Genomic DNA, 15,257 nt, shown 5'->3' on the forward strand with positions numbered 1-15,257 from the left:
CTGTCCCTGGAAAGATTTACTTTTGAAAACTTTTTAATAATTAGATGTTAACATGTAGAATTTTATCAGTTTTGTGTGTTTTTCTCACATTCATTTACCTTATCTACAATAAGGATACTCTTAACTAGTTTTCCTCAAGTTTGTTTTAAAGCCTCTGTAATTTAAGACAGGATGTACTACCGTTACAATTAATGACATATATTTTCACAACAAATAGTTGTTCTGTGAAGCTAAAGAATATCCTTGTGCTTATGTGTAAATACATTTAATATGCTGCGTAACTTTTTGCTAATAAACCCTGTCAGTGACGTGATGTTATTTAGCAATGTGTCATGAAAGGTTTAGGCGTATATTTACTGCCAAAACAAAACATTTAGTACACATACAGCTCTGGAAAACTTGAAGAATCCACTCACTGAACCCCATTGAAAACCTGCTGGTTCTTCCACCAGATTTATGAGTTCAAACATTAATGCTGTTGTTTCTAAATGAATATGAACTTGTTTCTTTGCATTTCTTGAGCTCTGAAAACACTGCATCTTTCTCTTTATTTTGACCATTTCTCATTTTCTGAAAATACATTTTTGTTTGGAATTTCGGAAACACATTGTCAGTAGTTCATAGGATAAAAGAACAAAGTTCAATTTACTCAAACATAAACTTGTAAAAAGTAAAATCAGAGAAACTGATCATTTTAAGTGGTGTCTAATTTTTTTTTACCAGTACTTTTTTACTTTTACTTAAGTAAAATGTTAATGTGGTACTTTGACTTTTACTTAAGTACATTTTTGTCTGTGTATTTGTACTTTTACTTAAGTAAATTTTTTGAGTACTTTCTCCACCACTGATTAGAAGACGACAGAACTCTGATCGGTTCCTGATCCCTCAGCGGGAGAAAAACCAGCAGAAGCGGATCAGCTGCTGGATGCTCCAAAGTCTCTGGTCCGTTAAAGCGTCCAGATCAGAGATGATTCTCTGACTGATATTGTTCTTAGTCTGATTAATAATGAGCTCCACGATGTTCTCTGTGCGTAAAGTTGAAACTGTCTGCGCACCAAGTGGTCAGCTGATCACATTCTGGACAGAAACCAGCGAACTGCTCTCTGTTCTCATCAAGACGAGGCTGAGGAGGGAATCTGACATATTAACTAGGTTAAGTTTTTACTGGTTTTGTTTTTAAAACACCATTAACATAAGCAGTGTAACTATATATTGTATATTTGGCGTTTGTCATCTCATGTGTGATTAATTGGAGCGTAACCGTGGAGCATTTATTGCCCAGCGCTCTGCGCTTGTTTCTGCCTAACGGATCTGCACTTTAATTTCTTTCCTCTCTCAACAGTCAGCTGTTATTCCTCTACTTAAACTACAATAAGTAGATCACATTCTCTTTAGGTTTTCTCTGTGTGCTCCAAACTCATTAAATGTAAACTCATTAGAAGCCCGAACCACCATCAGGCAAATAATTCTGGTCCGACCCAAAATATTGTTACCTGTCAAATTACCTGTCAAACCAGAGCTTCCTAACCAAGGTGTCCATAACTCTTCAACACGCTGTCAGCTCCCGGTCAGAAAGATGCATTTAGTTCAGAGTCCATGAGATGATATTCAGAAAGGATCTTTTATTTGATTGATTTTAGTTTCCTCTGCGATGAACTCTGCATAAAGTCTATCATGTCTCCATGTGCTCCAGTCAAAGGTGTTAATTATAACATGTCAAATGACAGAGGGGCCTAAAAACTAACCAAATATTCAGTTTGGTTATTTTTTTAAATTATATATATGTGCACACACACATTTAAAATTTTGCCCCCCCAGAGGTAGTCCTGGCCCCCCCTTGACCCCCCCAACTTTAAAAGTCTAGCTCCGCCACTGGTTTTAACTGCTGAAAAAAGTGACAGAGGGCGCAGATATGGGAAGTACAGAAGCCGTATCAAATTAATATAGGAATATCAGACAATTGGCAACTCTGAGGTAGAAACAAACAGCCGTAGAAATGGGCTTCCATACAGACATGAAAAAGCTGTGTAATTAAATATTTTACAAAGAGTTACAGGAATTTACACTGCATCATAAGCTACAAAACATTTCATTGTGCAGAATGTGAATGTTTTAATGTGAACAAAAAGTTATGTCTGAAAGGTGTAATGTTTCATTTCTCACCATGGCCAAAGCAGGACTCTTACATATACTATGCATCTCATGATCAGCAATATTTTAGTTTTTTCATTTCAAGTGGGCAAATCACATATGTTAAAAGCAAACTAATGGAAGTTGCTGCTGTAATTTGATTCTTTTAATAAGCCATGTAACTTGCTATGATCCTAGATTTATAACAGGTATAATACTGTTGTAATACATCAGCTGGGCCATCGTGCGCACACCTGATGTTGCTCACAGTGGTCCTCAGGGAGCTCAGGAAGCTTGTGTATACGCCCAGACGCATTAAAAATTAGAGGGAACATTGCATGACACAGTCATAAACATGACATAACACATGTCATGAATATGAATAAGCCTTCATGAATATTTATGACTGTTGTCATAAAGTGTCATTCGGTAAATTATGACACTTTTAATACAAAATTTACATTATTCAAAATGTCCTTGCTATGACAACTTGACATTAACCAAGAAGTCATTACTGATATAAATTTATTATAAAAGTATTACTGATTGCACTTTAAAAATTAGGTAACTTTATGTTATTAAAGTTAAAGTTTAAACAGTAATGATTTATTGGTTCATTTTGATCAAACATACCTATAAAAAGTAAAATCAGAGAAACTCATCATTTTAAGTGGTCTCTTAATTTTTACCAAACAACATCCATATGTCACTCTGTTTTAAAATGTTTGGATTATTTTTTTACTGTAAATATATTTTTAAGGAGAGTTTGTTTTTGGAATGGCAACAGTAAACCAATTTGTGCATAAATGTAAAATGGAAATTACGGGTGTTTTTTTTGGGGGTTTTTTTTAGATGTTTTCAAAGAAGACTCTTAACCAGAGTGAAATGCTTTTGTATTTTGTCACAGTGATAAGCATCAGTCTTGTTTAATAAAATACTACATTGAATAAAACGTGATTATCTATGCAGGGTTTCCCCTGTATTGAAAGCCTGGCGGGCCACCAGGCTTTACTTGTGCCCCCACCAGGTTAAGCATTGCTTATTTGTTTAAGTCTTTTTAAAATGTTTGAAATTTTTAAGATTTTATAGTTGGTGTTCACGTGTTAATCTTCCAATCTTTCATATAACACATGATTATCAAGTGATATTTTAGAATTTCCTGTTAGCTTTAAACATTTTTAACTCAAAAACACGGCGGACCGCTCTAACACCCAACCACTGGGCTGGAGGAAACCTTGCTCCTAATCCCACTGCCATGGGCAAACTGTTAACTTAGCATAAAATGTAGAAATTTTAACATAATAAACTGATTTTTGCTGACTGAACGTGCAAATTTCTGACTTAAATACATTATTTTATACCTCTTTTATGTTACATGTTGGCATCTTGTTATTGTGCATTTAAAAACTTTAAATGTACAAAATATACAAAAAGATTTTAAATTGAGTAGAAATAAACCCGTGACCCCTCAAATCTCTAAAGGTTTTCCTATCTTTACTCCTTATTAAAGTACAAAAATCTGCATACGGATCACAATAAGCCGTACCGTCTCACTCATCGCTTCAACTAAAGCTTGTTACCATGCCAACATCTCTTGAAGGACTAGCCTTTGAAATCCATTGTGGCCAGGAAAGCTCTTTAAAAGGTCCTTCGATATCAAACAGTCAACAGTCTGACTTTTTTTCTGAGTGTCTGCTTCATTCGACTACTTTTCTCATGTACAGCCCTTTAAAACTGTTAGTCTGTCTCACTTGTTTCTATTCTGTTTTCATAACTACGTCGCCTGCTGAAATGAATGTCACATACATCACTCTTGATGGTCACATAGAGGTTGAAAGATACAGATATGTCTACTTTGTTCTCATGTTTACAGGTTATGTTTTGATCCTGTCCAGCAACTCCACAGTGTTTTGTCTGATTGTGATCCACAGAAACCTCCATGAGCCCATGTATGTTTTCATCGCTGCTCTGCTGATGAACTCCATGCTCTTCAGCACCGTGGTCTACCCAAAGCTTTTGATCGACTTCTTATCTGAAAAGCAGATCATAATGTTCCCACTCTGTCTCTTCCAGGGTTTTTTATTCTATTCATTAAGCGTCTCTGAATTCTTGCTGCTGGCCGCCATGTCTTATGACAGATATGTGTCCATATGTAAGCCTCTGCAATATCCAACCATTATGAGAAAAACAAAAGTAACCGTTTTCCTCGTTTTATCTTGGCTTTTGCCCGCCTGCCACATTGTTGTGCCGGCCGTTGGATTTGCTCACTTAAAACTGTGCAGCTTTACTTTGAAAGGCATTTACTGCAACAGCTCATTGAATTATAACTTCTGTGTGATTTCAAGAGCGCTGTATATTTACGGCCTGGTGGTTCTGTTCAACCTCAGCCTCCTTCCAATGGTTTTCATACTGTTCACTTACACAATGATTATCATAGTGGCCTGTAGGAGCGGTGGGGATGTGAGGAGAAAAGCTGCACAGACGTGTTTACCTCACCTGCTGGTTTTATTAAACTATTCCTGTTTGCTCACTTACGATGTGATCATTGTCAGACTGAAGTCCGACATTTCAAACACTGTAAGTTTTGTGATGACACTGCAAATAATAATGTACAGTCCTCTCTTTAACCCAATCATATATGGACTGAAAATGAAAGAAATTTACAAATACCTGAAGGGGTTGTTCTGTCACGCCAGAGGGAAATAATAGCGGCTTTAAGCTTTCATTGTTTTTGCCTTTTAATGGAAAGCTTTGGTAGTTTTGACTCCCACATTGTCTGACTGATAACATCTGTCTTTTTAAAATCTGTACTCTCAAAGAGTACCAGTGTTTCTCTAGTTCTTCAGAAAGCTTATTATGTTCCTGTTAGTCGTTCTCTCCCAAGTTTTATTTCAAAGCCAGAGAGAAAAGGTGGCACCGTTAAGATGACATCTTTAACAGCTCAAATGGACGTCATACACAGCTGAGGAAAAGATACTCTGTCATTCCAGCTTTCATTGTTTCACATTTTACATTGTGTGGAAATAAATTTCAAAATGTGGAAAATTTTTTCATTATTAATGCCTTTTAAAAAGTACCATATTAGTCACCACTCTGTCTCAAATGGTTATTTTAGATTATTTATTTTAGATTCTTTATTACCTGATGATAATAATGAGTCTTTGTAATCTTATATAGTAATATAAGATTATAATATATAGTGTAAAGATTAATGACGTGACTTCTCTCTTGAAATGACATTCAGTCTCCTGTGTTTTTGTCTTTTATTTTAAATACAAAACTTTCCAAATATTTAAATTAAGGCCCATCCTTGTTTAGATTTTATATTATAATATTTTACAAAAGGAACCGTTTCATAGTTTCATATTTGCTGCCAAAACAAAACTGCTACTAGAAAATGTGTTCTTCTTACTTGGACAAAAATATTTGCTGCACATATTAACGACTTTGTTGAAAGTGTGCTGCCTAATTTTATTATAAAAGAGTTTTGTTTTTGTAACAATAAAAAATCTCACAAAATGTGTCATGTTCCCTGAACTTTTTCAAATTTTGGATGGACTCAGACTAACAACGCCTGTGTCGGTCATCAGCCTAAAATCTATCAGAAACTGATCAGAAGGGGAAAAAAGTCTTTTACTTCATTTTTGAGGTTTAAGGACATAATTTATAGAAATTAATGATGTAAGATATGACTGTATTCCCCTTAAAATACTGACACCTTGGTTAAAGCTGCATAAAACAATGTTTTCTACATATTGTCATAACAGTTTGAGACAGATAATATACAAAAACATCAAACTCCTCCCTGTACTGCTGTTGCTGTGTGAGGAAAAGCCCCATCCCAGACCAAAAACAACCAATCAGAGCCAGGGGGAGGGTCTTAGCGCTGTCAATCAACTTCATGATCAACCGCTGCTTAATGAAACAACTTACCGTCACAGGAAAACCGTTTATCTGCCGTCAACACAGACAAGCTCATAATTGTGAAGAGGATGAACAGTAATATGTTTTCAAGATTTTCTTTCATCTACCTGAAACAATCTTTCCTATTAAAACAATAATCAGTGCACTCAGCTGCATACTGTATATGCACAATGACTGCATTAAAGCTCCACCATGCTGACATTATTATTATTATTATTTTAAGTTTTCTGCAGAACAACTAAATAATCCAGTGAAATAATGGGAAAAACTACTTGTAATCTGAGTTTAACTGTTTGGATGTCACTGATTGCACTCACTATATTTGAAAGATCAAAGGAGAAATGTACAGGGACATTAGCTGCATTTCCATCGACTTTAAAATTGCCCAAATTGGAATTCCGAAATTAAGTTTTTTCGTTTGTTTGTTTGTTTTTTTTACAAAAATTACATTACATTTCAGTCTTCTGATATTTTATATTGAGTTGTAGTGTATTTTTGTTGTGAATCTTTGTAATTTAACATGACGCAATGTGCTGTGAGAGTTTCAACATGGTCAATTGAGGTGAATTTCTCATGCTTGTATTGACTTTTCCTTCACTGCCCTGTTCTTATGTCAGGCTTATGCAGTGAGTGTCATTAGTGTCTCCACCATGGCAGTCAGAGTTTACCTCAAGGAAAACAGGACTGGCCTCAGAGGAGTCAGGCTTCTCTGACTAAAGGCAGCAAGACAGCAGTAAACAGTGGTTTCATAAACTCAATATTAACAACCACAGCGAAAACCAAAAGACCATACAATGTTGTATTTATTTACTTTATAAATAGTCAACTATACACTGATTAAAATTTGTTTTCTTTTTAATTTAAAGGCACGCTGTCAGGTAAAATCAACACTTTTTAAAAAACTTTTACATCATGTTATAATCATCAAAAACATAGTTGGAGTGTTTCCTTGATTCTTTTATGCATGTTTGAGAAATCATTTAATTGCAATGGCAACCATTCAGCTGTTCGCACTGCTGACTGGCTCCTTCAGACTAGTCAGCAGCAATTAGCAAACACCTGACAGAACTGAGCATCTGCTAAGCCAGATTCTGGAGCATCCACCAACATATAACCACTGCGCTTATTTTTATTGTTTATTCTTTGGTAAAACTGATTAATTTATCCCTCATATTTACAGTTTCAGTGGAAAACAAAATGGACTTAAGCTTGATAGAGATATTTAGTAAGCATGTGTTAGAGTGGTTGCATATGAGCGTATAGACTCAGCATGAAGGAATGTTAACCCTTTGGGTGTAAACAGCACAACACTGAGTGAACGCTACAGTTCAACAGCAACTGCTACGTTTTGAAATAACATTTTTACTGGATAAAACCATTTCAAAGACCAAAATCATCGTTCCTCAGTAATACGTTTTCACACTTCTACACATGTGGAGTTGTCAGCATGGCAACAGCTCCACTTGGAATAGAGTGAAATCCATAGTGATTAAAGGAGTGACTTTAAATAAGTGATCTAACTCCATTTCTGTTCAGAACGTACAGAGGAACTGTGACCTGTACACCATGAGACACAAGTAGAATTTTTTTTCTTATGAGCAACACTTTTAGACATTATACCTGTCTCATTTACTTATTTCTGTCATTTTTTAGTCGTCTTGCTTGCTGATACTATGAATGTAACATACATTAATCTCGGTGGCCATGTGGAGTTAGAAAAATACCGGTATGTTTATTTCTCCATCATGGTCACAGGTTTTGTTTTGATCCTGTCCAGCAATTCTACAGTCGTTTGTCTGGTTGTGATCCACAAGAACCTCCATGAGCCCATGTACATCTTTATTGCTGCTTTGTTGATCAACTCTATTCTTTTCAGTACTTCTATCTACCCGAAGCTTTTGATTGACTTCTTATCAGACAAGCAGATCGTGTCTTACGAGGCTTGTCTCATTCAGGTATTTGCATTTTACACTCTAAGCTGTTCAGAATATTTGCTGTTAGCAGTCATGGCTTTTGACAGATTTGTGTCAATATGTAAACCTCTGCAATATCATATGATCATGAGAAAAAGAACAGTGAGTGTTTTCCTTGTTCTAGCTTGGTTGGTACCTGCTTGTCACATTGCTGTGCCCTTCATTGGAAACGCCAATTCCAAGCTCTGTAGCGTCATTTTGAAAGGCATTTTTTGCAACAATTCAGTGAATTATCTTTTCTGTGTGACTTCAAAGGTTTTGTTGATGTACGGCCTATTTGTTCTATTCAACATTGCTGTTTTTCCCATGGTTTTCATACTGTTCACTTACACAATGATATTGATAGTGGCCTGTAGAAGCTGTGGGGAAGTGAGGAAAAAAGCTGCACAGACATGTTTACCTCACCTACTGGTGTTAATCAACTACTCTTGTTTGTTTGCTTATGACATGATTATTGTGAGACTGGAATCTGACATTTCAAAGACTGTACGGTTTGCGATGACAATGTGTATAATAATGTGCAGTCCTCTTTTTAATCCAGTCATTTATGGACTAAAAATGAAAGAAATCTATAAACACCTGAGAAGGTTGTTCTCCCAAACAAGGGTAAAGTGACTGTTTGTTTTAAGGTTTTGTCATTTTTGGCCTTCTCTTTTACATTACTATACATTGATATTACCTGTCTTTAGTGTGATTTTCAGATTCAGCATTGCTGCGCTCATTATTAATTTATATTAATAATGACTAATACTGTGTCTCAAATATTTATTATGATGAAGAAAAATGTTTACCTTAAGAAATTTTTTTTTAAATTGGTTGTTGTAAAGAAAGCTATTTTTTTCTTCTTTTTATTTGGCCTTTCATTGTAAATATATTTTTTAATGTACATATCTCAATTATTAATGAATGTCTTGTGTGGTGTTGTACTTAAGAATGTTTCAGGACTAAAATAAATGAAAAAAATTAATTCTCAAAGTCTTCTTTGTGTATTTTGCTGTATTTTCCATTTTTTCCCTCCCTTTCTAGCACTTTTCCCCCTTCTTTGTTACCTGAGGTAAGAGGCCACACCGAAATTAGCCGTTAGCTTGCCTGGCTGCTACTATGCCGTGTCTGCGTCAAATAACGTCGCGTAGCTCTATTCCAGCCACATAGTTGGTCCATATTTTAATGAAGGATAAATGTAGAAATGTACAAGAAGTGTAAAAGTACAAACATTTTAACAGAAAGAGAACAACATTAAAACTAAAAAGCTTGTGAATAAACAAGAGGTTTCACTTCAACCTAAACTGCAGGTGTTGGCCTGGTCCAGGTTTGCTTAAAACGTCTTTATTCAGTGACGTCTTTTGAAGTGGAGAGACTAGTAGCGATAACATATTACTCAAGTAAAAGTAAAAGGTTTTGTGTAACAAAATTTCTCCTAAAAGTATTTTTCCCCAAAAAGTAACTTGAGTAAATGAAACTTAATTACGGCCATTGCCATGACAGCAGAGATTAAGTGCAAAACTATGGCCATGAAAAATTCATCTGTACTCAGAACTGCAAGATATTTTAATTTAAACAGCAGAAATACATAAAAGCTCTAGATGAAATTTTATTTCATGAATGAAATCTAGAGCTGAAATAGCTGTTTCAGCTCTAGATGAGCTAAACATTAAACATTTTTAAACATTTCTCAACAAGGCTATGATAACACAGAAACCCTATGAAGTCTTAGATCTTCTGTACAAACCTGATGCCTGAAGTGCCAGTAATGTAAATATCCCTAATTTAATTAGCATGAGGTTAATCATGCTTTCAGTTTCATCTGCCACATCCAGACCTGATTACTGCCAGAAATTTAAAATAGAGATATCACTAAAATAGAACCTGTCTGACAACATGAAATAGACTAAAAAACAACAACAACATAATCTAAAGAAATTCAAGAACAGAGTCTTTGACATGTGGCAACCTGGAATTGGTAACAAACCAATTGCTGAAGTTTTTTGAACCCACAGGGCTTTTATCCATAAATAGAGAAATCATGAAAGCGTTATAGAACCACTGTTTATTAAAAGAAACGCAAAAACCCATCCTGCCTGCCCCAGAAAATAATTTTCTTTCTTTTCCTGATCCCCAAGCTTTTGGTGAGGATCTTATTCTGACCAAAGGAGAGAATAGTGAAATCCTTTAAGTGTGGCCCATTACATCTGACTTAGAACTAACATAGAGCTGGATTCAAATTTCACCAGTGGACTGCAGCAATTTCCAGCAAACACCTTTTAAAAGGTAAGAACATTAACGTTCATATACTTCATTAATAAGTAAGGGGTGCTAGCTTGACTTATACAAGTGGAAGCCGTGGCTATACTGGCAAAAATAACTTGAAAAGGGTCATTAATTGTGTGGAGGTTAATGTCGTCAGCCACCTGATATTTGGAGAAAGAGTGGATTAAAGAAGTCTGTTTTCTCCAGCACATTGTGAAAGATTTCACATGGTTTGGCTTTTTCACTAATAATTTTCACAAATGTTGTTTCTCTGTTTAGGAAACCATGGAACAATTCTCAGTCTTAAAGTCAGGTACAAACTGTTATTCTTTAATATTTCTGTGAAGGATGTATTCCCATCTCTACCTGCTATCAAAAATGAATTATTTCTATATTAATAACTTAATTTGTGAAAGCCTCAAACCAGGTGAACCTCAGAGTTAGAAAGTTACCAGAAAGTTATTCAGAAAGTGACAAAAGTTGTTGCGTTGCATTGCGAGTGTGTGTCTAAGTTGAAAGGAAAAAACCAGTTCCACTTGGCGTGATGCAATATGTTTAGAGAACTTCGGCATGGTCCAGTGAGAAAGACCCATGATTGGGATTGAGCTAAGCGGTCTCTCTTGACCTGTCAGAGTTCATTAATGACTGTGATTGGTGTCCTTTGCTTTGGCCTCCCATGTGTTTTAACTGCACTGAGGTAAACAGGACCGGCCTCAGAGGACTGGCCTGACTAGAACCAAGCCAGAACAGTTAATTATCACCCAGCGGCTACAATGAGCTGGACCACTGGGATTTATGATCCTATCCTCTGAAATCACAAAGTGCTGTTAAACTAGTCCACCTGCAGAAAACTTTCTTTTACCCTCATGTTGATGTATCTATGCATAATGTTAAAATAAATAAAAACATATCATTGATATGGACAGCTGGCTTTTAAAGCCCAATATTGCTGTATCATTGCTGATTGTGGATTTCAAAAACTAACATTTGTCTTACAAAAAACAGTGAAGAGACTATGTGTGAAATGTGAACAAACTTTCACAATTGGAAACTGTCAGTATGCAAAATTGTGCAGTTTGCAACTTTCACTGAATAAAGACCTTGTTTTAGGGAAAAAACTAATCCACATATAAAGCAGACAAAGTTTTAAGGTCAAAAAGTTATAAAATAAATATAATTTTTTTATAACAAAATCAAAGACGCTTCTCATCTGGATGTTCAAAAAACAGAAAATACAAAATATAAGAAGGCCTTACCTGAATAATAAAAGAAAACAAACTTAGTCAAAGACTCGTTTTGGGAACCAGTTATTATTTTTTATTGACAGGTATAAGTAGATGCAAAGCAGGTGTGATAATCAAAAACTATAAGTAGGTGAATAGACATAGCAAAAACACAGTATGAAACAAAACTGATAGAGAGACAGAAGGTTTAACTAACTGTTTATAATTCATTCTGTTTATATGCTTAACAATATTTAAGGTATTTGAATTCTTTAAAGATGTAATGTCATATTCAATTAATGTATATTGTTGCACTCACTGTATTTTGTACACAAACCAGACTATTTCGATCATCACTGTCAACAAAGTTTTGTCTTACACTGCATTGACTGCAACCATTACTAGAGGGCAGCATAACTCTTCTGCCACTCCAAACAGCAGTTAATTTGGAGAAGACATACCCAGTCACACCCTCAATGTAGAGAAAATATGTTGTATTTTCTCTGAAGAAAACTAGTCTATATATGTTGGAAATGGTACTTATGATTTCTGGCAAATCAACACTGGGTTAATACTGCCGCCTTGGCTTTGCCTCCAGGTTAACACACCAGTCGAACCACAGGTATTTCTACTGTGGGGCTAATGACACTCTGTACTTGGACATTAATAGTTGATTCTATTACATTTTTGACAGCTGATGATGTGGAGAATCCAGTACTGTATGGTCATGATACAAGCCCTGAGCTCAGTCAAACGGCGGTAATGTTGTTTGATACATGTACAAATAATCAATTTGTTCTTGGTGACCTTCACTAACTAGTTTTACTGACTCTTGTAGCCGCCAGAATGCAATAGTTCATAGTTAATAGGCAGTGCATTGCATGAGTAAGCCCCCGTTAATGCTATGGGAGATCTGAGGATTTCTCAGACATACATGAATGAGTCAAAGCAACATTACAGGCATGTGATTGATGAGAGAATGACATCATGACATGATACACCCTTTAACATTGACTCCTTTTAAAGAACTCTTTAAAGCAACTGTGAATGTGCTCTGCATGCCCCAGTGTGAGCTATGTTATTACCAATGAAAACATGGTAGGTTGAACTTGACCCACAAATCTTATTTCTCTGAATTGATTGAACAACAAAGCACAGTTAGTTTGTAGGTGTGCAATATATAGTACAAACAATAGTGCTGCTGCGACTTACTCATTCTCATTTATGTATCGTAACTGAACAGCTAAAATGGCTGCTCCATGAAAAGGCAAAGAAGTGGTAGTCTGTGTTTAGAAGTAAAAAGGCCTATATGGACCTAAAAAAACTCATTTGCTGTCATTAGTTGTACAACCCAACAAATAAAGGAAAACATGGCACAATGTTAGACAATGAGTAGATGGGGTTTATTCTGTCTTTGAGTTGGAAAAATTGGCCTTTTTTCTACAGGACATTTAAACTACTGATTAGTTTTGATATTTTCAACCCATTGCTATCAAAAGGTTCTGTAATTTCAAAATGTTGAGTTATTTTGACTGGTAATGGCATTAATAATATCAGAAACTGGAAAGGTGAAATCCTTCATGTTTCATGTTCAAACTCAACTCAGGCAGTTTGTTTCCAAAGAACCAGCAGCTCTTGAAGAAAGTTTGTAACACTAATTGTTGCATTTTGGCATCCTGGATACTTTGAATTGTGACTGTCATTAATGTCCTCTGTGGGCACTTTGGTAAACAAGCAGACCATCCCTCAGGAACTGGATGTCTACAGCCAGCCTGTAACCGCTAATGAGGACCCAGTTGGTCACAGTGAGAAGGACTCTTGGGATGTTGTTGCATACATCAACGTGATCAGAAAGTTGCTTTGAACTGACCTAATATGATAGGTCATATAAGTCATTACATATTCCCTAGATACCTCCCAATCACTTCTCCTTAATTACATTTCTAATCACAAACAAAAGTAATTGTAGAGTTGGTCAACAGGTCAATATCTCATGAGATTCAGACAGAGTCAATAACTAGCAAAACTGGAGCCAAGCCACTAAACTTTAACGACAATAAAAGTTGGTGTTTTATTTCTCTAAAACTAACTAAATTAGTACACTAGTCACATGAATAGGGCAGTTTATTTTCCATGGATGACAACCTAAAATCCAAATTGTTTATTTTATATTTCAAAAGCAGTGGGCTTAAACATAAATACATTTTAAAGAATCATAGATCTGAATTTGAGGACATGCTACATGCCATTATCTCATTATTTGAGATAATAATGAGATAATGACATCATTATGACATTATCTCATCATTAATGACATGATGAGATAATGTCCCAAGTCCTATATCTTTTCAGCTTCATTCAGAATTTTATGAATGCTAAATATCAAATCTTTTTAGGTAGTTCTCAAACTCATAGACATCATTCTGCTGGTAGAAAACCCTCTGCAGCATTTCATTTGGCTCATACATTTTATGCAGTCATTGTGAACTATATTGTTTTTCAACACATACTCAGGTATTGTCAATATTAGCACCGGAGTTTTGCAAACATACCAGTTTTCTGCTCCATTGCACCGCTTGTCCACATACAAATAGTTTTTGGTGACAAACACATTTGTAAAGGACAAATGTTTTTCAAAGTACTCTTTTTGTGGTGTATTGTTATGTTTTGCGCAGTAATTAGCCAGGTTGGGAATAAGATTTATTTTCAATACAATGAAAACCATTCACAGCTAAAAGTAACAAAATGTCGGCCTTGCTGAGATCACAGATAATCCCCAGAGTTTGCTTTGCTGTCAAGCAGAATATTAATGCCAGGTGCTGAGGAAGAGGGGCCAGGTAGCTACAGCAGAGGAAGGTTATCCTTCTCCGTCATGGAGGAGGTTTTTACCCTGTCAGGGTTTAATGACACACTCAGCTACAGAGCTGTTGTCTTTTCTCTTGCATCGCTTTGTTACTTTGCTATCCTGTTCTTTAATGTTGCTATTATCATTGTGATTGTGTTAGATGAATGCTTACACGAGCCTATGTACATTCTGTTATGTGTTCACTGCATTAATGGACTTTACGGCACAGCTGGGTTTTACCCAAAATTCCTCGCTGACCTTCTGTCATCCTCTCAGGTCATCTCTTATCATGGATGTCTGGTTCAGGCTTTTGTCTTATACTCATTCGTCTGCAGTGATACGTCCATTCTTACCGCCTTGGCTTATGACAGATACCTGGCAATCTGTCTGCCTCTGCAGTACCACTCAATCATGACAAACAGAAGGGTTTATTCATTGGTGTGCGTGTCATGGTTAACTCCTTTCTGCATTTTTTCCGTCAACATTGTCCTGACAGCCAGATTGAGGTTCTGTGGGACAAACATACAGAGGCTCTTCTGTCTAAACTGGGTGATTGTTAAACTTGCTTGCCCAGGCTCCAACACTGTCATAAATAATGTTTACGCGTTAGCCACTTTGTCAATCTATATAGCACATTGGCTCTTTGTGATCTGGACTGATGTATACATTATTAAAACGTGTGAAATCCAAAGAGGACAGGGCAAAGTTTATGCAGACATGCGTCCCACATCTAATCTCTCTCGTCATGTTGTTCGTCATTGTGGTGTCTGACTTGATGCACATGCGATTTACATCATACGATCTTCCTCTGAGCTTCCACAACTTTTCCTCCCTCGCCGTTGTCTTTATTCCTCCACTTATGAATCCTCTACTTTATGGATTTAAACTCACAAGAATTCGAAGGAGGATATTTGT

At 36.0% G+C, this 15,257-nt stretch overlaps 3 protein-coding genes across 3 annotated transcripts; all 3 read left to right on the forward strand.

Moving 5' to 3' along the window:
• The first annotated feature begins 3,496 nt into the window (after positions 1–3,496).
• LOC103480379 (olfactory receptor 11A1-like) lies at positions 3,497–5,426 on the forward strand. The gene has a single exon (XM_017310233.2). The coding sequence runs from the start codon at positions 3,712–3,714 to the stop codon at positions 4,834–4,836; it is 1,125 nt and encodes a 374-aa protein (XP_017165722.2). The 5' UTR covers positions 3,497–3,711; the 3' UTR covers positions 4,837–5,426.
• Positions 5,427–7,659: 2,233 nt separating this feature from the next.
• On the forward strand, positions 7,660–8,794 carry LOC103480387 (olfactory receptor 4E1-like). The gene has a single exon (XM_008435314.3). It carries the CDS (start codon positions 7,728–7,730, stop codon positions 8,640–8,642), a length of 915 nt encoding a protein of 304 aa, XP_008433536.2. The 5' UTR covers positions 7,660–7,727; the 3' UTR covers positions 8,643–8,794.
• Positions 8,795–13,934: 5,140 nt separating this feature from the next.
• On the forward strand, positions 13,935–15,192 carry LOC103480393 (olfactory receptor 1D2-like). Its single transcript, XM_017309022.2, has one exon. The coding sequence runs from the start codon at positions 14,307–14,309 to the stop codon at positions 15,111–15,113; it is 807 nt and encodes a 268-aa protein (XP_017164511.2). The 5' UTR covers positions 13,935–14,306; the 3' UTR covers positions 15,114–15,192.
• Positions 15,193–15,257: the final 65 nt, after the last annotated feature.

The sequence above is a fragment of the Poecilia reticulata genome, chromosome 2 (genome assembly GCF_904066995.2).
Source record: "Poecilia reticulata chromosome 2, P_reticulata-male-v2, whole genome shotgun sequence".
Taxonomy (NCBI): Eukaryota; Metazoa; Chordata; class Actinopteri; order Cyprinodontiformes; family Poeciliidae; genus Poecilia; species Poecilia reticulata.

Excerpts from the sequence above, each read along its gene's own strand:
- LOC103480393 (XM_017309022.2), top strand. The coding sequence starts at position 14,307 with ATGCCAGGTGCTGAGGAAGAGGGGCCAGGTAGCTACAGCAGAGGAAGG.
- LOC103480387 (XM_008435314.3), top strand. The coding sequence starts at position 7,728 with ATGAATGTAACATACATTAATCTCGGTGGCCATGTGGAGTTAGAAAAA.
- LOC103480379 (XM_017310233.2), top strand. The coding sequence starts at position 3,712 with ATGCCAACATCTCTTGAAGGACTAGCCTTTGAAATCCATTGTGGCCAG.